Genomic DNA, 24942 nt, shown 5'->3' with positions numbered 1-24942 from the left:
CCCCCCAAAAGCTCCCCTACCCCTTGCCCAGAGCCCAGGCTTTCCTGAAATTAAAGCAGTGCCCTGAATGCCCACCTGCCTAACAGCTGGGATGCTAGACATCTGGTCCTTTTCTTCAGCTGCCCTCCACCTTGCCAGGACTCAGTTTCCCTGCCCCTCAGAGAGTCAAGGGGGCAAAGAGAAGGAGGTTACAACTTGTATAAAGTCTAGAGGTCACTCTGCCACGGATCATCAGGTTGGAATCCATCAGATGCATGGGAGAAGCGCAGAGCTGGCTGGACTCCTGGGCTCAAAAGGAGGGCTGGGAGAGGCTTGGAGCCATGCGTGCCCCCGCTGGCTGGGAGCAAGGTGGGGGTGGGGTGCGGGCAGAAACCACACCGGGCTCAAGTTTCCTCTCTTGGCCAGAAGGGGCAGGAGGAGAGGAGGGCCATGGGGAAAGGGGAGGGTTGGAGGAAGGACGGAGAACTCAGGCTGAGGGCTTCAGAGAGGAGGCTGGTGTGCCGGCCCCTGAGGTCCCCTCACTCGGGCCCGAGCCTACACACTGGGCGCTCAGCGATGGCCTGGGCGCAGGGCACGGCCCTCCCCGGTTCTCAGAGGTAGCAGAGATCCTCACCCAGAAGGTGTCAGCCCAGGCCCAGCCTCCCCAGAGACAGCACCCGGAGCCACATCTCTCTCCTCACCCTGCTTGGACCCTGCCACAGGTGCCTGAGGGGCAGGGTGGGAGGAGGATTCCAGGGGGACCCAGGGGCAAGCTGGGGAGGTGAAGGAGGCAGCGGGAGAAAATAAGCCACTTGCCGTGCATTACTTGGAGATCTCAGACCTTTCCAGGCTGCCTCTGGTTCAGGAATTTGACATCTTTGGGAATTTCTCTGGGAGAAGACCTAGATGGCTTTTTGAGCCCTCTGGGATTCTGGGGGTGAAAGGCTATGGATGGGGACCAGACAGTGGTCCCCTGAGGCACGCCTGAGGGGCTGGGGAGTGACACTGAGTAACCCTTCAGCAGGCTGGCTGCCCTGGGGCAGCCAATAGACTCTCAGGTATATGGTACCCTCCTTTCCCCTGCTCCGTCCTATCCCACTGCCCTGTCCAGCCATCTGGGAGGTTTGGGGAATGCTAAGGAATCCGAGACAGTGGATGCCTGGATTGCTGGGAGGTGTCGTTGCAGCAGGATGGGCTGCTGGGGGTAGAGGGTGCTGAGTTCTCGCCTCCCTTTGCCCGTTCTCTTCTCTGGGCCTAGGGCAGTAGCTGGAACTGGAAGGGAGAGGACGGCATCCCACCCCAGCATAGTTTCTTCTGACTGGAAATCTCGGCAGCTTGGGAGGTAGAGGGCTGGGAAACAGTGGAAGAGAAGAGGTCAGGTATCACATCTGCTGGGGCTGAGATTCTCTAGTCACTGGCCCCCGAAGGACTGGAGTTGGGGGGTCTAGTGAACAAGTGACAGGATGGCAGAAACTTGTCCCTCTCTCCCTTGTTCCATGCACCTGTTTGAGTCATGTATGTCCCCAGGAGACTGAACCTTACTGTGATCAAAACTGCCCCCCCCCACCTACCCCGTTCACTCTCCCTCCGCACCTCTCTCCCCAGCCCCTTTTCCCTCCAGGCTATTTCTTTCTCTCACTTCTGTGTACCTCTCCCTCCTTGGGGATTCTTCCTAACCTTTCTAAATAGGCTGCTCATCTGCCTTACCGCACCCCAAGTTTTACTGATCCCTCCCCATCCTTTCCCTGCCTCTGTTGACACCTGGAGAGGAGGGGTTGTCTAGTAAGCCTCAGTACAGGGTCCCAGACAAACAACAACAACAGCGTCCCAGAGGCGAGCCCTTTCTCTGTCTCTCCCCCTTGTCAAGGTGTTATAGAGCCCTGGGCTGCCGATGAGGCCAAATGTCTTCCCTTCCCCAGCATCCCTCCCCAAATGGCCCTCATTCTGCATCCTGAAACATAAAGCTCCCATGTCATTCTGTGTGTACTCAGGGATTGTGATGAGATCTTTCCGGGTAATCCCATCAGGATGAGAGGAAAGAGGGTGGGTTAGAGTCTCTGGAGATTGTGTCCGTCCTACCTGATGTGCAATGTTGGGGAGCAAGATGTCTGTGTGACCTCAAAGTGTGGGCTAAACTGGAAAGTGGGAACCGTCTGTTGTAAAAGAAAAGGGACACAGGGAAGCATGTTCCACTTTCCCAGTATCTCTCCAGCTTCTGTACCCTCTGTGATGTTCTATTTGATCCAATTCTGACTATACTCTCATACCTCTGGCTGCCAGCCCCCTGGCCCGTCTTCAGGAAGGGAGACTCCTAAGACCTGTTGAAGGTAGACTTCCTGACCTTGCCTGTTGTATAGACCACCACCCATCTCTGAGTGTCTAGGGAAAAACAGACTACGCCTTTTTGGCCTGGTGCAAACTTGCCACTGCACCAGAGAGCTGGTTGCATTTGAACCTGAGGCTCTCCTTAACTGCCTCTTTCCTAACCTCCCACCTCCCCCAGCAGCCCTTCTGGATTCTCATTTCCCTGTCCCAGGGTGAGGGGAAGATTAAATTCCTGGTCTTTATGAGGAGGGGCTGATATCTAGTCTCAGAGACTAGGGCAGCCTAGAACCCAGCCTTGCCTGGGTCAAGGGTGTGAAGCCAGGAGAAGTCTGGAGATTACTTGCCAGGTGCTCTTCTGCCTTTGCATTCTTTTAAGTCCATATGTTTGGACCAGTTTAGTAGTTTTCAAAGTAGGGTGGGCCTCTGGCATCAAAAACACCAGGCCACTTGTTAAAATGCTGATTGCTGGGTACCTGCGCCTATGAATTCAATTCGATAGGTCCAGGGTGGCTTTCAGAATTCTGTATTTTCACAAGCACCCCAGGTGAAGGCAGGCCACAGTAAAGTTTGTGACTGCCTGAGCCAGATGCAATCTACTGCAAGGAGGTTCTCCAAGTCTGTCCCCATTTAATAGGAGAGTCTGAGTAAGAAGCGATTTGCCCTAGATCATGCATCTGGAAGGCTAGAGAACCTGGTCTCCTGCCTCCTAGGACAGGATCTTTGTACTGCACCTAAGAGTCAGATCCGGGAAACTATGAGAGACAAAATGGGATGTGTGTGTGTGTGTGTGTGTGTGTGTGAAGGACTGTGAGGCAAGAGTCATCGTCCCTGCCCCCTAAACCCCTTCTCCATTCACTTTGCCTTTGGGCAATTTCCGCCAGAACCTGGGTGGGGGAAGGTGGGGTTCCGGTGTTGAAATGGCATCCTGGACAGACATAAACACCCCACCCTCTGCCCACTTGCCAAGGGCCTGTGCCTATACCAACTCCCAGCTCTGGGGATGGCAATATAACAAGGGTTAGGGTTAGGGTTAGGGTTAGGGGGCAGGGGCTAGGGGAGATCCTCCTTCGAAAGGACAATGTAAAGTTCTCACCAACTTTGTGGTGAGTCAAAGAGTGGATCCCATATTAAATAGCTGTGATAGGCCAACCTTGTGGTAATCTAAGGTCATCCAGTCCTATGCTCTGTCCTTCTATAAGTCTCCCTCACCCACCCAGCCTGCCTGCCCTCACTTACATGGCAAAGGTAGGGTGTGGTGTCTGGCCCTAAGAGATCAGGAGGTCCCTGTCACATCTACTTGAAGTCTCTTGCCGAAGGCAGGGAGAACAGATGAGGGTGAGATGGGTGTCAGGGAATAGGGAGGTGGGATGAGGAGAGAGGTTGACAGAGAGAAGAAGATGAAGGTGGGGTGAAGGGTTACTGAGAACGTTGAGCTATCCAAGCAGAGAGGGACCTCCAAGTTCAACTTGTCTCACTCCCTGGTTTTACAAATGAGGAAACAGAGGCTCAGAGAAATGTGATGGCTTGCCCAATATCATGCTGCTGCCCTGTGGCAGAGCTGCAGCTAGAGCCCAGATCCAAAGAAAGGGGGCTGGAGGGAAGTGTGTATTCAAGCCTCTAAAGAAATATTCCTTAGAAGAGAAAAGAGACTGAGATTCAGAACTTCCCTGGTGGCGCAGTGGCTAAGAATCCACCTGCCAATGCGGGGGACGTGGGTTCGAGCCCTGATCGGGGAAGATCCCACATGCTGCGGAGCACCTAAGCCCGTGAGCCACAACTACTGAAGCCTGTTCGCCTAGAGCCCATGCTCCGCAACAAGAGAAGCCACTGCAGTGAGAAGCCCGTGCACTGCCAATGAAGAGTAGGCCCCGCTCGCCGCAACTAAAGAAAGCCCATGCGCAGCAACGAAGACCCAGTGCAGCCAAAAATAAATTAAAAAAAAAAAAAAAAGAGTCTGAGATTCCACAGAAAGAGTTGATTGATGTCGACCGCCAATAGAGTCTCGGCGTATGGAGGAGACGTGGGAGCAGGATTGGGAAGGCGCCTGGAAGGTGGGATGGGCTAGTGGAGTCGGCAACTCTAGGTACCAGACCTGACTCTGCTATTTATCAGCCTGAGTCTCAACTTCTGAATGGAACTTACAGGATCTTTGTGGAAATCAATCTCATAAACGAGTGCTTATAAACCACCAGCTCGGTTCTAGACAAATGCCAAATAAGTCTTTGCTGTGGTTATTATATGACCTCAGGAGAGAAAAGACCCCTGGTTGTGTGGAGTGGGGTATAGCCAAGAAGACCCTGTGGGACACAGGGCAGAGGTCCAGTGTCTCCAGAGACCATTCCTCCTCTGCTGCCTGCTGCTGATAAACCTCTTATCTGGCCCAGGCAGGGGAGCCCAGGGCCAGGATAGGAGGAGAGGGCAGGGCTGCTATCAGTCACCAGGCCTGGGCCATATCTTAGAGAAGGGGAGGGGCTGTCTGCTTGGCTCTTCCCACAACACACTCCTTGGGGATCCCCAAGCACTTGCTCTCATCTTGGAAAGAAAAGACTGAGATCCTAAAAGTGAGGGCAGAGGAGGAGAGCAGGAGTGATCCCTGATGTTGCTGCAGGAAACAGGAAAAATAAAAAACACTGGATGATGTGACTTTTGTCCTGGCCAGTGATACAGTTTTGAGGAGTAAGAAGTAGGGGAAAGTGAAGGCATCTTGTCTGAAAAGAAGATAAAAACCTACTGTGCTCCCAAAGGAACTGCCTACAGCCATAGCGGGTGAGATACAGACAACACGGCAGAAAAAGGCTTTCTAGCTTAAGGAGTTTGTCCGATGATGAGTACAGCATGAATGGGGGTGGGGTAGGGCGGGGAATGAGGCATCTCCTTCCCTCAGGTGAAGCTGGAGGGAGCCTTTCCATGGAGGAGGACAAAATTGCCGACCTGTGGCAAGAGAGGCCCTAACTCCTGTTTCTCCTTTGACACAGACTGCTGGGACCATTTGGGCTTTCGGGACCTTGGACCAGGCCCTGGCCCAGTAGGATGCCCCCGTGTCCTCCCCAGCAGAGCAGGAACAGGGTGACACAGTTGCCCACTCTGGAGCTGGGTGAGATGGAATTGACTTGGCAAGAGATCATGTCCATCACTGAGCTGCAGGTGAGTGGGGTTAGGGGGCAGGGGTGGGGGGAGGGAAAAGCAGAGAAACAGGGAGTCTGGCTGGGACTGAGGCCGGGGGCTGGAGCAAGCAGAGCCCAGGGTCTCAGGATGGAATGTTGCAGGCACTGTGAAAGGAAGGGCTGGAGTCAGAGGGCGATCCGGATGGACGACCGGAGCGTTGAGGGGGAGGGAGTGTGGATGAGCAGGAGATAGGAGCGGTGGGGAAGGAAGGATCTGATTGGGGGTGTAAGCTCTCTTGGCAGTCACTCTGCTTACGTCTCTCTGCCCCACCTCCTGTCCCGCCTTCCCTTCCTCACCTTCTTCTGTTCTGACCTCCTCCAATCCTGCCCATCTTCTTCCCTCATTTCCTCCCCCTGCCCTCAGCAGCCGGGGCGGGGTGGGGGTGGGGTCCCCTTTCCCTCAGGTAGCAGAGCTGTAGTTCTGACCTTGGGAAGGGGGGGTCAGACTATGCCGGGGTCCTCTCCTCCTGCTAGTTGGACAAAGGGGTGTCTGTTGGCCTAACAATGATGCCTTTGTCCCCAGCTAGGCTGGAGCAGGGTGGCTCCCCGATGTGGGTTGGGGGCCCTTTTCCAGCACGTTCTCTCCTCCTCTCTGCACCTGGGCAGGGACAGAGGGACTGAAGGGGAGAGGGGCAGAGCTTGTGCTGGCTCCCCAAGGTAACTCTCAGCCCCAGACCTGGCTCTGTGCCCACCCCCTTCTCTTCCCTGCCACCATGCCTGGGCCCTCAGGATCTGCCCTAAGCCCTCTTCCCACACAGCAGCTCCCTCTGCTGGGCACCCAGGGCATGGCCAGGGTCTGAACTTGACCCTTTGACCCTAGATAGTGGCAGCAGGAAAAGGGTTCCGAGGGTCATCCTGGAGACACTCCTTGTCTTCCTGAAGGAAATAAAGGGACATGAGCCATTTCAATACAGTAAGAACTTCTCCTGAAGAGGAGGGGATTCCATAATTGTTGCGTGACTTCCCTTCTTGTTTAAGCCGCTTTCCTCGTGAACGAACTGTATCACAACTTTGCCAGAAGCTTTCAATGATACTCAGCACCGTTCTCTTCCCTTGTGATTATCTCACTGGGTCTTTCAGGGGACCCAGCTTGGTTCTGAGAGACAGCTGGTTTCTTCTCTTCCTCAGCCTGTCTCCAAACCTTTTGGTGTCTTTTCTTGCAGGGCCTAAACGCTCCAAGTGAGCCATCCTTCGAGCCCCCAGCCCCATACCCTGGGCCCCCACTGCCTCCAAGTTACTGTCCCTGTTCAATCCACCCGGAGGCTGGCTTTCCCCTTTCTTCACCACCTTATGAGCTCCCAGCACCCACATCTCATGTCCCAGACCCCCCGTACGCCTATGGCAACATGACCATACCAGCCTCCAAGCCGCTGACCCTCTCGGGCCTGCTCAGTGAGCCCCTCCCAGACCCCTTGGCCCTCCTGGACATTGGTTTGTCAGCGGGGCCATCCAAGCCCCAGGAAGACCCAGAATCCGACTCAGGATTATCCCTCAACTATAGTGACGCTGAATCTCTCGAGCTGGAGGGGACGGAGGCTGGTCGGCGTCGCAGCGAGTACGTAGAGATGTACCCAGTGGAGTACCCCTACTCACTAATGCCCAACTCCTTGGCCCACCCCAACTATGCCTTGCCACCTGCCGAGACCCCCTTAGCCTTAGAGCCCTCCTCGGGCCCCGTGCGGGCCAAGCCCACTGCACGGGGGGAGGCGGGGAGTCGGGATGAGCGTCGAGCCCTGGCCATGAAGATCCCCTTCCCTACGGACAAGATCGTCAACTTGCCAGTAGATGACTTCAACGAGCTGTTGGCACGGTACCCGCTGACGGAGAGCCAGCTGGCACTAGTCCGGGACATCCGAAGGCGGGGCAAGAACAAGGTGGCCGCCCAGAACTGTCGCAAAAGAAAGCTGGAGACCATCGTGCAGCTGGAGCGGGAACTGGAGCGGCTGGGCAGTGAGCGGGAGCGCCTCCTCCGGGCCCGAGGCGAGGCCGACCGGACCCTGGAAGTCATGCGCCAACAGCTGACGGAGCTGTATCGTGACATTTTCCAGCACCTGCGGGATGAGGCAGGCAACAGCTACTCCCCTGAAGAGTATGCATTGCACCAGGCTGCTGATGGCGCCATCTTCCTGGTGCCCCGGGGGACCAAGATGGAGGCCACAGACTGAGCTGGCAGGAGGGTTGGGGCTGGTGATGGAGGTTTCGTTCATTCTCTTCTGATAAAGGTGCTCCCCAACCGTGAGGCCCAGAAGGAGCTGAGTTCTGTAGACCGGGAGGGACCACAGTGGGAAACCTGGCATTTGGAAGGTCCAAGGTGTGTTCAGTGAGGCTTGCCCGGAGGCGAGGACGTGAGGGGAGGGCTGGAATCTCTCTTCCGTGATTCCGTTTCCCAGGTCTCCAATCTGTCTGAGCTTTGGTATATAAAGCACTCTACAGAAACAGCTTCCCGCTGTGTCTTCCTTCTCGAGGGAGGGTGATGAAGGGGGTGCCCTCAGAGCTCACTGCCTGCTGCTGGCAGGGAGGTAGTTCTGCTGAGCTTGCTTCCTTCCCCTACGGCTCTGTATGAGGACGTGTGGATACATGACGCTTGGGCCTGAGCAGTGTGATATCTACCACCTTCACTCCCCTTCTCAGAGCCAGGGGCCATGGACGATTTGTGGAACCACACCTTCTCGGGTGGCCCCCTATTTATAGAGCTGGGATTGTTGCCAGAGCCGGCTAGACCCTCTGTGAGAGGTCCGAGTGTTAGGCCACTCCTTTTGCAAGCTTTGGGGCACTGGAAATCCTAGAACGCCCAAAGGCCGTTTTCCCCTCCTCATGCCTACTTCTACAGGACTCCCTCAGCCTGGGCCCTGATATGCCAGAGCTCTCTCAGAAGACTGAGTGAGCTGCTCTTGATTGGAATGAGAGAATTTGATTGGACACCCAAGTTTCAGGGGATTTCACACCCAGGTCTGCTCCACAGTGGAGCACAGTATGCATTTCAGTGAAATCTTCCATCTCCCTGGTTACATTAGATAGAAGTTACCCAATACTTGTTTCGGTGCCTCCGCCCCCCTTTCTAGATCCTTGAAGATCTAGGGCCTTTTATTAGTATATTTTTTCTTCGAACACGACTAAGTTTCAGAATTCTTAGCCACATGGATCAAAGTCCAGTCAAACCTCCTCCACACACCTTCATCTCCTTGCTTGGAATTGCGGTGGTTCCCACTCTTCCCAATCACTGAATTATATAAATTACATTTTGCTTCTTTACACTTCTATTCCATTTTACTAGCTCCATTTCAATAGAGAAACCTTACTTCCAAGTTCTGATATTCATTAGTTGAGACAAAAAAGCAGACAGAAGTGATCAAACTGGAATCTTCATGCCTACAGATTCAGAAAAAAAGTGGTCTCTAGGGAATGAAAGCTTCCTAATAGATCTGAAGACAGTCCAACCTGTCAACTTGAACATGTGGGATCAAGTGGTAATGAGATTAGTTGTTCAATTTGACTAGTTTGCTTAAGGGATATCAGAATGAAGTTTTTCCTTCTAACCAAACTCACAAAGATGGTTAATTCAGAGGCAAATTTAAACATTCATTCATTCAACCAATATTTACTGGGCACCCAATAAGCTTAGGTATCATTCTAGGCACTGGATAGTCAACAGGAGACACTTCTCATGGAGTACACCATAGCAGGCAAGACCCTCAGATACACATATTTAACAGTACCTAAGGCCAAAGATGGAAGGGTGGTCACAAGAATCTGAACAAGGTATTAATCTTCCTACAGGTTATTTCCTCATTTAAAAAATAGGGAATTTACTTTTAAGCAAACTGGTAGTCTCAATTGTTCTATCCCTCCAAACCATTGTTGTATGGACTTCCTTTACCTTCTTACCCTTGGCTCAGTATTTTTGAAGCCTGAAACAGCAGACCAATTAAATGTTTATTCACCCAAGATGAGATCCACTATGCCCCTCAGGAACTGAACAGATAAGCACAGTTCCAGAAGAGACTCAAACTCAACAGCATCTGCTGGCCTTCACTACAACTCCATTTTCCCCTGCCAGGAGAGCTACAAAAAAGACCTGTTCAAGAGGAGCAGTAGCGAACAGCTCACTTCTGGGTCAAGATTTACTCCTGCAGTGAAATTAAACCAGTTTCTCTGATTTCACTAAACCGTGGATGCTGATGGGACAAACTTTAAAAAATAGCAATACATAGTATTAGAAACACTTCCAACAAACCCAGTACTTCCTCCATCTGAATTAACACATGGCTATGCTTGAAACATTTATAATGCAGTTTTCTTTAAACAGCTTACAGTGACTACATGGAAACACTGGTAAGGAATGAGGGTAAAATTCTTCTGGTTTACCATTAACTCCTGCATTTCCCGTTCTCAAACTTGACCTAGTAAAGAACATGCACTATCTCAAGTTATTTACCATAAACATCATGAAGAAGACATAGAAAACAAGAACTAAAACCAAGTTAAATGCATTTTATTTTTAAAAAGTCCATTCACAAAACTGAATGATTAATTCAAGCTGCGCAGCAGCTAATGGCTACTGCATGGCAGTGAAAATGAAGTGCACAGTGGCTCAGATAAAGGTCCTCATAAGGATGGTCCTGCAAAAAAGAAAAAAGCATATACATAAGCAGGTGAAAGATTCTACAACTACATCCATTCTCTTTACTGAGAATCCAATTGCTTTAATAGCTTTTTGCTGGCTACAGTCTGTTAGATAATAGAACAATAGATCTTACTTTTTTTAGTTCTGAGGCACAGCCTGGCATTTTACTTTAGGAATACTAAGCACTGTTGCTTTATAAAAACCTACCTTTTAGCCATGAGCTTGAACTGGAATTTTGTTTAAGAGTTGCTAAGCCTGTGGTAGCACACTCCTCCCTAGAAAAGTAAACAGCCTTTAAGAACTAGCTTTTCTCAGAGACAAGGTCCATCTCAGGCTAAACCCTCCCACCCCCCCACTAATGGTCCGCCCACCCTCCCACCAGCATTCTGGGGAAGATTCTAATATATTACTTTGAGCCATTGTTTTAAGTTAATAGGTCAAAAGATAGGAAATATAGAAATTAAAGGGTAAAAATGTATCACTGTAGAAGTAATTAAAGTGCTGACTTCCTTCAGTTGGGAGCCGCCAAGAGTAGGGTGTCAACTTAAGCAATTCATTTCCAGAAAAACCAAGTTCAGCTTAACTGGACTAGTTTTGGCTCAATATATTAAAGAAAATATAAGAGAAAGCTGGATTTTAGAGAGCTATATGGATGTAAGTAAAATCTGTTCTTACCTACCAGCATAGCAATAAAACCTTTTCTCCTGGTTCTGACTGCTAGTCCTAAGAGTCAGGTGTGCCTTACTCTTGTCTGCCTCCTTCCTTGCGATGGTCACTGAAACTTCACTCCCTCCTAGCTTTCATGGAGCGTGCCGTGGCCTGCCCCTGGCTTATCTGTACTCCACATACCACAAGTGTCTACTCTCAGCTGTAGAGTGTCTGACCTCGGAGCCATTCGCGCTATACTTGCTAGCAGTTCCTAGTAGCTGAACATCTCCTGGATCTTTAAAGGCATTGTCACGAATCCTGAGGTATCTGCAAACTCCCTCAATAGTTAAGGTTCCACCTGCCATTGCAAACTCAGCCAGTATCAAGCCCATGGAACTATTACCCACACTTTCCCACCCACCTCCACCTCCCACCCAACCCCACCCAAACCCCTCCCCAAACTTCCAAGTAACACACCCATGGGATGGAATACACAGTCCTAGTGATAAACAAATCTCTATTCTACTAAGTACAATGGCACTGAAATTGAGGGTACCAAAGGGAGGGCTCAAAGGAAGCTATGTACAAATAACAATGATTGGATATTAAGTAAACTGTTATAAAGGTTTAGAAGTCATTTTCTATACAATCAACATTTTAGAATGTTTGTGTCATCTTGTGCCGTATTTAAAGGAAAACTGCAGTTAGCATGAATTAAAGTAAATAACATGGCTCCTCACCATAACAAATTTTGATCTACATACAGATAATTACTAGTGTCAATCCATAAACCTATATATACCCACCCAACCGGAACAAAAACTGCAGTTTTCCTTTAATGTAAACCTGTTTTTGTGTTATGAGTAAATTCCTTACTGGTACTGGTCAGTTTAAAAAGGTCTCCCCAAAACTTCTAATTTGTGGATTTATGGGGTGGCATTAGCCAGCATCTGGTTTCTATTCCCTGGCAGAGTTTTGAACTTGAATTGTGATAGAAGCATTCAACATTATCAGGGGTAGTGGGTAGGGAAGGTCCAAAGCTCTGCCAGTCCCAAATCCATACAGTTGTCATTCCATTCAAGAGGATATTAAATTGTTTATTTATTACACATGATAATGGATGATACACAAGCTTCATTCCCATCTATATCTGGTACCATAATCCAATTTAGATATATTGCATAGGATGTGCCAACAATCATATATTAATAATCAAAAAACTCCATGACTTGGCTTGGGTGACCCTTTTTCACGGTGAACTCCAAGGTCACAACGCAGTAACTGTCAGTTCAACTACACCAAGGTTTCAGAAGACAGTAGCTTCTCCACCAAAGCAGGTTGTAAATAAATTTTGAATGGAACCTGGCATCACCCTGAAGGAATACTAACTTCACACTGTTGGGGTGGTTTACCAAAATGGCTTCAGAGTAGACTAACTTTACACAGCACATTTAAAAAAAAGACACATTTATTCAGCGTCACGATCAGACTATTACATTTAGCAATCAACAGCATGGGTGCAAAAAAAAAAAAAAAATCTACATTAAAACCCTTTGTTGGAATGCTTTACACTTTCCACAGAACAGAAACTAAAATAACCTGTTATACAATTAGTCACAAATACAGTCCTCGAGTTTTTTTGCCCATACACATGAGTATTGTCTAAAACATGTCTTCTTTGTAGCAGCTAGGCCCTGCCACCACTGTGCTTGGCTGAGTTCACAAATCTGTTGTAACCTGTAGCTTCCCTGTCACTTCTCTGGCTCTCCTCTCCTGCTAAGCTTTGTTTCCTGTTGAACAATATGGAATAAAGTTGTTAATCTAAACATATTAAGACTCAAGGCTACAATCCAATAGCAAGTTGTTTCCCACAAATTTTGCTGATCTGAATATTAACTTAATATCCACAATTTTACTGTAATTATAATGTTAACTATGTTTCACTGCTCAGCTACATTAGGGTTACTGTGTTCATTATCAATTACAAGAAAATTAAGTGAAAACAAAAAAAGCTGTTCACTTACCTGGCAGTAATCAAAACCTTCTGCCACTGCCGTAGCTACTGCTGCTGCTGGAACCACCATAGCCACCTAAGAACAAATTTGTTCCCTTAAGCTTTAGGAGTATGAATAATAACAGTAATACTTTTTATATTTGGGGCTTTCATATTTGTATTATATAAGTTCAAATTCACAAGTTTGGGCTCACATGATTTTCCTAACTGAACTACAAGTTACCAGTCACTCAAAATTTCCTCAAGATTTTAAATTGTCAGTTTTCCTGCACCTGCCCTGCCTAAAGGTCTAATATTTTCCTCAATGGTATTAGGTTAGCCCTCCCATACCACATATACACCATACCTTGGTTTCGGGGTTTGGCAAAGTATTGGCCTCCACCACCATAGGGGCCAGAACTTCTGCCTCCAAAGTTTCCTCCTTTCATGGGTCCAAAATTTGAAGACTGATTGTTGTAACTGCCAAAATCGTTGTAGCTTCCACCACCTCCAAAATTGCTTCCTAAGAATGGAAGAGAGGACCTTTATCTGTTACTCGGGGAAAATGATAAACTCTGGTCTTCAAAGTAAAAAAGTTGCTTGATCTGCCTTGCTCCCAAAACTGGTGGCTCCAATGTTTATCTTTGTATTTTATCCCTCCTGGGCAAGGCATTCAGTTGAATAATCCAATAATTAAAAAAAATTTACCCAACTCACGACTGTATTGCAAATATATTCTCTTGCCTTGAAGACCTTTACCCATTCAGGGGCACAGCAAACACATGCTGGATAAGTCAACTAAGTGCCTAAGACCCCAAGAGTTAAGACACTAAATCCTGCTAGAATCTAATCTAATTCCAACTGAAGACACCACTATCCACTTATCCATCTATCTATTTGGGAGTGAGGCGGCCCCAGCTTAAAGCTAGGAGGAGGTAGCATTGCAAGCCCGTTAATTAAAAAAGTACCATGCAGCGTAACACACAAAAGCATCAAGTCCCCATACTAAAAGGCTAATCTAGCTATTGCACCAGTACTTGCATCACTGGATACCTACCACTACCACCGCCAAAGCTGCCTCCGCCTCCTCCGTTGTTATAGCTGTCACTCCCGCCATAGCCACTGCCCTGGTTTCCATAACCCTGTCCACCACTTCCATAGCCTCTGCTTCCTCCAGAGTAACCAGGGCCGCCTCCTCCATAACCACCTACAAGAATACAATTCTTCTCAATAAGACAAAAGTATTCAACAGTCAAATTCTGTGATAGCATGACAGCTAAAGGCCTGCTCACAACATGCTATTAGGTCAGAATTGAGCTTATCATGCACTAGACTTTTAATCTCTATTAGCCTATTCTAAAGGTTGCCAAAACTTTTAATCTATGGTTCCTTAAATAAAACAAAACTTACCATCATTACCGAATCCATTATAGCCATCCCCACTGCCACCATATCCACCACCACCGCGGCTGCCACCAAAGCCACCTGGAGAAAAGCAGAATTAAACAAAAACCAGGTTTTAAGTATGTGGATCGCATACAAGTTACCCCCTTCTAAGTCTAAATTTTAGGAAGCGTTAAATCAGTAAATTATTTCCGTATGCAAGACTAACTACCGGTTAGTGAGAAGCCAGAACTACATCTGGATTAAAATGTAACTTCGGATAAGACATCTGGGGGTAATTATAATTTTACCATTAACTCTCATTAGTAAACTATAACCACACAAACCTCGACCGCTGAAGTTTCCTCCACGACCAAAGTTGTCATTCCCACCAAAACCACCTCCACGACCACCACCAAAGTTTCCAGAACCACTTCGACCTGAACAGACGAGTTTTAAGTGTTAGGCTGTACAAATTGGAATTGCTCAAAATTATGTTTAAGGTTTAATTAAGTAACAAACTGACCTCTTTGGCTGGATGAAGCACTAGCCATCTCTTGCTTAGATAGGGCTTTCCTTACTTCACAGTTGTGGCCATTCACAGTGTGGTATTTCTGAACTGAAAAAATTTGGAGATAAAGAAAACACCAACACAGCATGGATTTCAAAACCCTTAGCAAATGCCAGTCACCCGATACTTACTGACAATCTTGTCTACAGAGTCATGATCATCAAAGGTTACAAAAGCAAAGCCTCTCTTTTTGCCACTGCCTCGGTCAGTCATGATTTCAATCACTTCAATTTTCCCATACTGTTCAAAATAATCTCTTAGATGATGTTCTTCAGTGTCTTCTTTAATGCCACCAACAAAAATCTTTTTCACAGTTAAGTGGGCACCAGGTCTTTGAGAATCCTAACACGAAAAAAATTAAGTTAACTTATATTAACAAAACCTATCCCCAAGTTAAGAATTTTAAGTTTGTTACACCCCTAAATGTTAAGTCCCCCTAGTGGCACACTTCCAAATGACTAAAGGGGGGGAAAAAAAGATCACTTACTTCTCTTGAGACGGCCCTCTTTGGTTCCACAACTCTTCCATCCACCTTGTGTGGCCTTGCATTCATGGCCGCATCCACCTCCTCCACAGTGGCATACGTGACAAACCCGAAGCCTCTGGAGCGTTTGGTGTTTGGATCCCTCATTACCTTTAATGTTTAATACGTGGTAAGCCCCCAGAAGCTATTGCCTTTTCTACCTTAAGTAAGGCAAAAGAAGACTTTATACCAACCCTTTGTATGAAGCCCTTCAATTTCCCACTAACCATCTAAAGCTAATCAATTGGGTGCTTTTTAATCAGTTAAAGCCACACCTTACTTGAAACTATAATCCCATTAACATTCAGACGGTAATACAGCAAGCTAAGCCAAAGAAATCAACGAGTTCTACGGTCCTTTGTCTCTTTCAAGTCTTACCACACAATCTGTGAGCGTTCCCCACTGCTCAAAATGGCTCCTCAGACTCTCATCGGTTGTTTCAAAGCTCAAACCTCCGATGAAGAGCTTCCGCAGCTGTTCGGGCTCTTTGGGTGACTATTATGAGTAGGGGGAAAAAAAGCGTTAAGTGGGGCTATAACGCACAACACCTTCCAGCTACAAGAACCAAAACTAAAACTAGATAGCAACGTACGAAACACTTATTGTTCCTTCTGGTCGCAGCAAGCCACGTGCTTCTCCGCACTGGGGGAGGTTTGTTGGGTGCTGGGTGGGCCGGGAGGCGCCGAGCGCATGCGTCCCTCACTCTCTTCGACGCACGCGCAACAAAAGGACTAGGAGGGAGGAGTACATCGCCAATATCGACTATAAATGCTCTTTAAGAAAGTCGCCCACTGAGACAAGGTAAAAAAACATATTTAATGTACTTAAGAGTTTTGCAAAGTGGACCGAGCCTGCGTGATAGCTAAGGGTTGCAGGACGGCAGCCTCATGGCGAAGAGGACAAAATGGCGACCTCAACTTAGGGAGGGGTAGGCCCTGGCAGAGACCGAAGAACTGCTGAACCGGCTGGGGCAAGCAGCCAAACCAGGCCGAACCCTACTGAACTCAGGAAGGCGCGAAAAAGAAAATTTAGGTGGAGAGAGCGTCCTACTCACCTCTGACTTAGACATAACGGCAGTGGAGGGTGGGGGGAGACGTCAACGATGCTTACTCGGCGGCGTCCACGAGCAGAAAGAAGTAAGCTACCGAACGTATCTGCCAGCCTACCTTCGGCCTCGCTCTTTTATCCCGCCTCCTCGCTTTCAGCATTGGTAGACTCCGCCCCTGAGTAGCTCTGATTGGATACTTGAAATTGCTCCCCCCCTACTATTGGTCTCTGGTACTGCAGAGCTGTGTAACGTCATCCGTTTGGGCGTTCTACGCAGTCTCCACCCCTCGGGGGGTGGTCTATGGGTTCCCGAGTAATATTATTAACTAGTCTGATAGGCTAGTCAACCAATCATTCATGTTTGAATGCACTTAGGTTATTTAGGTAACTTTTTAATTCTCTACGTTACGAATTTTACGTTCAGCTCATCTGTCAAACCATGATTGATACTATGAATCAGAAAAGTAGTTAGCATGTAACAATTTTTTTTTTTTGGCAGCGACTGCCTGCTGAGCGCATGTGTAGTAAAATGGCGAGTTTACGCAGGCGCGTTAAGAAGTTCCGCCTGGCGCTTGGAACACGTGAAATGGCGGGCAGGAGACAGCGGCCAACCTAAGGCGCCTGCGTAGTGGCGGGAGTTGGGCCCCTTTTTGCGCAGGCGTAATGGGCGGGGAAAGGGTCCAGTCCCAGGATTGGTCGCGCAGGCGCAGGGAAGGATCCGTTTTGGCGGGCGGTTGGCGTTACGCAGAACGCGGCGGCAGCGGCGGCCTGTGGTCCGGCCTCACCACCGAGGAACAGGGGAGACGTTAGCGTGAGTGATCGGTCTCGATCCCGGGTAAGTGGCGGACAGTCTTGCCTACGCATACGAGGTCTTGAACCGACTCCAGTTGGCCCCGTTATTGTGTGAAATGAATGGACCGCGGGGTGGGGGCTAGTGAAGGGGGAGCGGTGGGTCCACCCAACCAATGGAAGAACAGGGGCGGGATGTTTTATTCCCGTAGTTTCTGTGGAGCTTTGCAGCCGAAGAGTTTGACTGGCGAGTGAATAGGCCAATTGGGTCCTCCTTTAGCAGCCGACTGACCGGTCCTTGGGCCATCGGTATGTGGGAGGCGGGCTTTCTCTTCCTGAGCAGCGGCTCACTGAGCCAATGAGCACGAAGCGCGCGGTAGGTTGGGCTCCTCCAAGAGGCAGCGGTTTGACTCCAATGGGGGATGCGGCAGTCGGGCGGTTAAATGGATGGACCAAATCTGGAGCCAGTAGGCGGACAGCTTACGGAAAGCGCTCGGGCTGGCCGTCCAATCAGCGCTCCAAAAGAGGGAGGTCTTAGATTTGGGGATGCAAGGATGGGGAGTCACTGCCTGCGATGGCGCGAGGGGGTGGGTATTTTATTCACAATGACTTGAACGAAGCCTTTGGGTCTCTAGGCCACACACTTCTCTGGTAGGGAACCTGTAAGTTTGCTCCTATAGTTCTCGAGTTTGGCTTTATTTCCCCATGTAGGTACATCCCACCATCCAGCAATATTTAGGTTTTGCGGGGGGGCAACAAGGGAGGTCTTTTGACTTTGAGAACTCGCTTCTTTAGGAAGACGGACTTGAAATGTTAGAGCGAATAGGATAAATCTCTTTGTATTGTTGTGGAAAGGTACCCAAGAAAAATCAACATAATTGTAATAATGCATATTTTCACGGACAAAGAGATTTGTAAATCCACAGAAAAAGTTTTGGAAAGCTACATACCAAAGCGTGTTACCTCTAGGGATACAGTGGGATGGAGACAGGTCCGATTTCTAATGTTTAAATCTTTTCAGGGATAATAATTTGTGATGCAAGTTAAATTTAAAAGCCAATTGTTTTTGTGTTTTCAGTTATAAGCAAGTACTTCTCAACACCTCCTTACACCTCAAAAAAGTTCTATTTTTCAGTTAAGAACTAAGGTGATCCTCTGTTTAAAAATACAAATTTAAAAAAGGTAGCTTTTTTTGAGTACTTAGTATTGATACCTGCTAGGCATTATGCTAAATGCTTTGCAAGTATTGTCCATGTCCCCAGTGCCTTTATCTTAGGCTCTTCTCTGTGGAACTTTTCTCTCCATATATATCTCTTTCTTTACACCATTACAGATCTCCTAAGCCCTTTCTGCTGTTCTATTGAGGATATCTGGATTTGGATAAAAAGGAAGTTGCTTAAGGAGAATGATACTTAGGGTGTTGGAGACAGGAGGACACATTCATCACCTGGGTTATATTTTTGCCTTTTGATTATATTTCCTTCAAAGTATTTTATATGCAGTTCATATCTTGTTAGTAATGCCCATTCGTATCAGTCGAGTGTATTTTAGTAAAACAGAAATTTTCATTGCATATTGGCTATATCAGAGTCTATACTGTACTAATATTTACTGATTTATTTAGTGTCAAGGGAAAAATGTTTAAATACTGTAATAAGTTCAAACACATATGAAGTTCTCTTATGAGTAGAGACCTTTCTGACATTGTACAAAAGGAAGATGATTTTAGATGAGCTTATCGTGAACCAGAGGAGAGATTTTCGTGTTCTCTGGCACTTGCAAAAGGAAAACCTATTTTGTATTTGCTTCTAAACTATTCGTAGGTATGCTAATAATGCAGCTACTTAGTTTATAAGAACTAAAGTGAAATAGATTAAGGGTATCTGTCCCTAATTTATTTAGGTCTGAAAGGAATACAATCTTGATCTACTACAGGGTTTCTCAAGCTCAGCACTATTGATATTTTGAGCCTGATAAATGCATCTCACCTCCCCCCACACCGCCACTTGTGACAATCAAAATGTCACCAAATGTCCTGGGAGGGAGGGGTGCAAAATCTCCACTTAAAAACCATTGACTGAAATGACAGATGGTAGAGTTGATTATCTTGACAAAATCTTTTATTTTGCCAATTGGAATTTAGAGGGAGAAGATGGGTGAAGTGTTTAGGAAGTGTCCTTTGGTAAATGGATCACTAAATCCTCATGATTATGTCTTCAGATATAGCATGATCATTGTTTGATTGGATAAAAGGAAAATTTCATTAAGGTTTTTACCATTTCTTGCAGTTTGAACGTTGATTACATCTTGTGTTTGTTTGGCTTCCTAAAATAATGGCAAATATGTTTTTGAAGAAGGTAGACTTTGCTTCAGGTGCTTATTACATTCTCATTTGACTTAATCCTGTTTCCTTTAAAGTTTCATTATGCAAATAAATGTGCAAAGCACTCTGACATTTTCTTTTTTTTTTAATAAAATTTATTTTATTTATTTATTTTTGGCTGTGTTGGGTCTTTGTTGCTGCACGCGGGCTTTCTGTAGTTGCGGTGAGCGGAGGCTACTCTTCCGTTGCGGTGCGTGGGCTTCTCATTGTGGGGGCTTCTCTTGTTGCGGAGCATGAGCTCTAGGCACGCAGACTTCAGTAGTTGTGTCTCACGGGCTTTAGAGCACAGGCTCAGTAGTTGTGGCGCACGGGCTTAGTTGCTCTGGGCATGTGGGATCTTCCCGGACCAGGGATCGAACCCATGCCCCTGCATAGGCAGGCGGATTCTCAACCACTGCGCCACCAGGGAAGCCCCTCTCTGGCATTTTCTCATCTATAGTACTCTATTTCATTTTCTTAAAAACACAGGTCGATTTCTGCTGATCTGATTTTTCAGCTGTGTAGAGACCTGTACACTGGGGGAAAAGAAATACTGACTGAAAAATAGGTAACCAAATCATGCCACCCTAGATTACTCCGAGTAGATTCATCTCATTTCCAGCCCCACCTACTTGGCTGTAATCAGTGACCCCTTATTTGATGTTTTTAATGGTATATTTTAATCTGAAAAATTTCAGGACTTGAAGCTAGACTTTTTGGTTTACTGTGGTGTGCAAATAAAAGTTGTTTGTTTTATTGTAACTTCCCTTACAGTGTCACAGTTAATAGGTCTGATAAACATTTCTTTTTGGTGGGTAATTTTTCATTGAAATTCTGAGACTATCACATTGAAAATCCTAAGTTTAGACTTATTTCTTGCCTTTGGAGAACTTGGTTTGGTTGTTAATTTGTTCCTCTCTGTTAACAATATAAAATGCTGAGCCTTTGTTACAAAAATTAAATTTCAGGCACTTGCACTTAGAATTTAGAAGCATATTATTGCATCCAAACATGAAATATTATTCACTAAAAGGGAAAATAACACATCTTCGCTGGTCTGTCTGAAATACAGTAAGTAGAAAGCTTCTGTCTGGGCAGGAGGTGAGCAAGATGATAACTGGGGAAAGAGAAAGAGAACATACCTCTGAAGTGACTGGATTTTTATATTATCTAGGGAAGTTCTGGTGATTTTCACTGCCCTTGACAGTGCCTCTGGAAAAGAGAGAAAGGTATCCAGGGTACAAAGGTTTCCAAGGAAGACTACTATTTTTTGCTTTTATCAAGGTATTTTATTTTACCATATAGCATGATTTATATATCTTATTGAAATAGCCCATTTAACATCCCCTGGTAAAGCATTTTTTCTTGTCCTTTTACTTGGTCTATTTTTATTTCCGTTTACCTTATGTGAAACTGGGCCTAAATGCTCTGGATGTTGATTTAAAAAGCAATAAATTACAGTGTGAGATATCACAACTGACTTAGTATGGCTGATATTTACACATTGTTATCTATGAACTTGGACTCTGGGCAGTTGTCTTTTTTTCCCTGACATAAACTTTGATTTTCCTTCCCTCCTTGTAGAGGATGGCTTTAGCTGATCATCGTACTAATGGGAAGGAGTCCAGGTCATCCTGAGAAGAGTTGGCTTGTGCAGAGTCCAGGACGCAGATTTGTTGGATTTCTGTAAGCCACTCGAAGCCACGTGTTCTTTTCTGATGACAACTTTACACTTGTGTTGGCAGAACACCCACAGTGACAACTGTTGCCCATGTTTAGTCTGTTCGGGAGCTCTACCAGATAGCATGTTTGGGGGAAGACCTACACTGTTCTTGTTGGAAGCTATGTAAATATTAGATCTTTCTGAATTTATCTTCTCAGATCTGCCATCATTTTAGATAAATTGCATCCTGTGATTGCCTCAACTTACCCTTTGAAATGAAAGATTAAAGGGTTTAGGCATTCTTTGGGTCATTTAAAGCACAATTCTTTTTGTATCAGTAATTGGTTTTATATATGTCTGGTTTATGATTTTTAAAATTTTATTTCCTCTGTGTCTTGGTTTCCTGTGGCTGCAATTACCACAAACCTGGTGGCTTCAAACAACAGGAATTTCTTCTCTCACAATTCTGGAGGCCAGAAGTCTGCAATCAAGGTGTTGAGCCCATTCCGGAGGCCCTAGGGGAGAGTCCCTTTCTTGCCTTTCCAGCCTCTGGTGGTTGTCAGTTTTCTTTGGCTTATGGCCTCATCTCTCCCTGCTCTGTCTTCATGTTGCCTTCTCTGCGTGTCTGTCTCAGAACTCCTGCCTCTCTTAAAAAGATACATGTGATTGCACTTAAGGCCCACTGATAATCCAGGATAAATTTCTCCTTTCACATCTTTAAATCACATCTTTTGCCATGTAAAGTAATATTCACAGGTTTGAGGGATTAGGTCATGGATAACTTTTGGAGGGCCATCATTCAGACTGTTATACCCTGGTTCTCTAACCCCTATCCAAATAAATTTTACCTAATTCAAAAAGGAAAGGTTATTTTTAAAAATGAGGGGCAGCTGGGGGGCGGGGGAAGGCTCAGGAGACCCAAGTGAGCCAATTGCCCTCTTCAGTCCTTAGTTTCTTTTTTTTTCTTTTTTTTCTTTTTTTGGCTGTGTTGGGTCTTTGTTGCTGCACATGGGCTTTCTCTAGTTGTGAGCGGGGGCTACTCTGTTGCGGTGCGGGGGCTTCTCATTGCGGTGGCTTCTCGTTCCGGTGTGCAGGCTTCAGTACTTGTGGCTCGCAGGCTCTAGAGCGCAGGCTCAGTAGTTGTGGCGCATGGGCTTAGACGCTCTGTGGCATGTGGGATCTTCCCGGACCAGGGCTCAAACCCGTGTCCCCTGCATTGGCAGGTGGATTCTTAACCACTGTGCCACCAGGGAAGTCCCAGTCCTTAGTTTCTTATATGGAAGAAATTGGATAGGTGAGAACTAATAGCCTTCTGGACCTAGGACTTTTATGAAGTGACTCCTAAATTGTCTTGGAGTTTATTTTTGAAGTTAATTTTAAATGCAAATCAAGAACTCATTCTTATATTTTGGGCCAATGTAGTCCACTGGTGGTTTTGCCTAGGACTTGAGGGACAGAAGACTTCGTTGGCTGCTTGTCAACTTCTCAGGATGTTAACACAGGATAACAAACTGTACTTGTTAATTGTGTGTGATTTTCTAAAAAGAATGTAATGGACTAGCTGGGCCACTTTTCACTCTTTCTAATGAGGCTGTGGACTGTGTAGTCTGGATTTCCTATCCAGTAAGAATAGTTCATCAAATTTAAACACTTACAATCAATTATACCTCAATTTAAAATTATTTTTAAAGAGAGGGGAGTAAGCAGAATTTTAAGAAAAGAAAATAGCACTGACAGATTTTTCTAACTGAAAATAGGTCATGGACCTAGTTTTAAAATTTTTCACATGCAGTCCTTTTTTTTTTTTTTAAACCAATTGGCATGCCGGATCTTAGTTTCCTGACCAGGGATCGAACCCGTGTCGCCTGCAGTGGAAGTGCGGATTCTTAACCACTGGACCACCAGGGAAGTCCCAACATGCAGTCTTATTCTTCAGACTTACTAAGTGCCTGTTCCATTGTGTTTCATTGCTAGGAAGGACACCAGAAAGCATAGGATTGAGATGGTGTCACTGAAAGGACTACTTTAAGATCAAGTTTCATAACACACTCATTATTTATTTCTTCCATGGAGAGGAGGAATCAAATTGAATTCAAGTATTTCTCTGATTGTAATCTACAATTCTTAGAATAAAGCAAGTTCATATCTGAGCCAGCAGGCATAATTATGTTGGAATAAAATGCCCTCTGCTAAAGAGATCAGCCAATAGGCTGGGAAATCTATCTTAACTTTGGTTTCTGAGGCAAATCCTTGTGCCTTGTTTCTCATCCCTAAATTAGTAAGACTCACTTACTACCTCACAGGGAGTTGTGGAGGGTAATATACTGCTAATTTGTTCAGTATTTCACAATAAATTATGTCTAGGAATCTGATGAAACATAGGCAAACCTCATATGTGTAGTTAGAGACAAGCATAGGTGAAACTTACAGATAGTAAGCAAATTCATTAAAGTTATTTTTAACATCCAACATTTTACCTTCTGTTTCCTGTATATTCTCAAGTGTTTTCTTGTTCTTTTTCAGTAATAGACATGAGGTAGGTAGGGCAAATAGCTAACACTAGGTTAGATGATAAAAGGATCAACTCATCAAGAGGACACAATAAAAAAAAAAAGAGGACACAATAACTCTACACAACTAATAATAAGTGTCAAAGTACAAGAAAGAAAAAAACAATAGAACTAAATAATAGACATCTGCAATTATGCTGGAGACTTCAACACCCTCTTTTAATTAAAAAAACAATAGAACTGAAATAGTAGATATCTGCAATTATATTGAAGATTTCAACACCCCTTTTCAGTAATTAATAGAACAAGTAGACAGAAAGTCAGTACGGAATAGACTTGAACAACACTATCAACCAGTCTGATGTAATTGACATTCATAGGATATTCCATCCAACAGTAGCAGAATACACATTTTTTTTCAAGTGCACGGGAACATTTACCAAGACCATCTTCTGTCATAAAACAAATCTCAAAATTAAAAGGATTTGATCATACAAGTATGTTTTCTGGCCATAATGGAATTAAATTAGAAATCAGTAACTGAAAGACATCTGGAAGATCCCCAGATATTTGAACTAAACACACTTCTAAGTAACCCATGGATCAAAGAAGAGATCACACACAGAAAATTAGAAAATACTTTGAACTGAATAAAAATGATAACGTCAAAAAAAAATGATAACGTCAAAATTTGTGGATATAGCCAAGGCAGTGCTTAGATGAAAATTTATAGTATTAAATGCTTTAATTAAAAAGGCAGAAAGATCTAGAGTCTGTTTCTATCTTAAGAACCTAGAAAAAGAAGGGATACGAGTGATGGTGTTTAAGGGTACAAACTTGTAACAAGTAGTAAATAATCCTAAAGACCTAAATGCATGGTATAGTGAATATGGACAATAATGTTGTACTGCAGTTATGTAACATAAATATCACTACATTGTCCACCATATTACAATACACAAATGTATCAAAGTAACACACTCTACACCTTAAACTTACAGTGTTACATGTCAAATTTATTGAATTAAAAAAAGAAGCAGCAAATTAAACCCAAAGTAAGCAGAAGAAAGGAAGTAGTGAAGGTAAAAGCAGTAAGTAGTTGATGAAGTATAAGAAAAACCAGTAGAGAAAAATCAATGAAACTGAAAGTTGGTTTTTTGAGTTGATAAATAAAATTAACGAGCAAGTCTGATCAGGGGAAAACGTCACAAATTACTAATATCAGGAATAAGAGAAGGGCTATCACTACTGATCCTGCAGACAGTGGAAGGGTAATAAGGGAGTATTATGAACAACTATGCCAGTACATTCAATGTCTAAGGTAAAATGAATGGCTTCCTTGAAAGACAAACTACCAAAGC

The 24942-nt window shown here is 45.6% G+C and overlaps 3 protein-coding genes across 7 annotated transcripts in view; 2 read left to right on the top strand and 1 right to left on the bottom strand.

The window, feature by feature from the left end:
- Window positions 1–632: 632 nt before the first annotated feature.
- Window positions 633–7633, top strand: NFE2 (nuclear factor, erythroid 2; the record flags this gene model as incomplete). The annotated part of the gene is made up of 3 exons (XM_082849271.1): window positions 633–701; window positions 5280–5448; window positions 6632–7633. Exons 2-3 carry the CDS (start codon window positions 5335–5337, stop codon window positions 7631–7633), a joined length of 1116 nt encoding a protein of 371 aa, XP_082705397.1. The 5' UTR covers window positions 633–701; window positions 5280–5334.
- A 2317-nt stretch (window positions 7634–9950) lies between these two features.
- HNRNPA1 (heterogeneous nuclear ribonucleoprotein A1) lies at window positions 9951–16371 on the bottom strand. 4 transcript variants are annotated; one of them, XR_014326584.1, is made up of 11 exons: window positions 16265–16371; window positions 15589–15705; window positions 15175–15321; window positions 14819–15029; window positions 14643–14735; window positions 14464–14556; window positions 14144–14218; window positions 13101–13256; window positions 12765–12830; window positions 10300–10367; window positions 9951–10087 (listed from the first exon to the last, which is right to left on the bottom strand). XR_014326584.1 is itself a non-coding variant. In XM_082849863.1 (11 exons), the coding sequence occupies exons 1-10, from the start codon at window positions 16277–16279 to the stop codon at window positions 12775–12777; spliced, it is 1113 nt and encodes a 370-aa protein (XP_082705989.1). In that variant the 5' UTR covers window positions 16280–16371; the 3' UTR covers window positions 11817–12530; window positions 12765–12774. The 4 variants fall into 4 exon arrangements, 3 of the variants coding, with proteins under 3 accessions (XP_082705988.1, XP_082705989.1, XP_082705987.1); XM_082849863.1 differs by lacking the exons at window positions 9951–10087; window positions 10300–10367 and adding exons at window positions 11817–12530; window positions 13791–13940; XM_082849862.1 differs by lacking the exon at window positions 10300–10367.
- Window positions 16372–16982: 611 nt separating this feature from the next.
- The window catches only part of CBX5 (chromobox 5), a 33354-nt gene continuing 25394 nt past the window's right edge, over window positions 16983–24942 (top strand). The window contains exon 1 of one of the 2 annotated variants that reach the window (XM_082849870.1): window positions 16983–17092. The gene's annotated coding sequence lies outside the window, so the exon portion shown is untranslated. The remainder of the gene's footprint in view (window positions 17093–24942) is intronic. The other variant, XM_082849871.1, reaches the window with a different exon arrangement.

The sequence above is a fragment of the Leucopleurus acutus genome (genome assembly GCF_964270905.1).
Source record: "Leucopleurus acutus genome assembly, chromosome: 11".
Classification (NCBI taxonomy): Eukaryota; Metazoa; Chordata; class Mammalia; order Artiodactyla; family Delphinidae; genus Leucopleurus; species Leucopleurus acutus.
The sequence above is the reverse complement of the archived record's forward strand: the minus strand, read 5'-3'. Positions and strand labels throughout refer to the sequence as shown.

What these genes read in the sequence shown, in the direction of transcription:
- HNRNPA1 (XM_082849863.1), bottom strand. An exon ending in TAATGGATTCGGTAATGATG is followed by an intron (nt 13,941 to 14,143) that starts GTAAGTTTTGTT and finishes GTATTCTTGTAG; the next exon opens with GTGGTTATGGAGGAGGCGGC. An exon ending in TGCCAAACCCCGAAACCAAG is followed by an intron (nt 12,831 to 13,100) that starts GTATGGTGTATA and finishes ATTTGTTCTTAG; the next exon opens with GTGGCTATGGTGGTTCCAGC.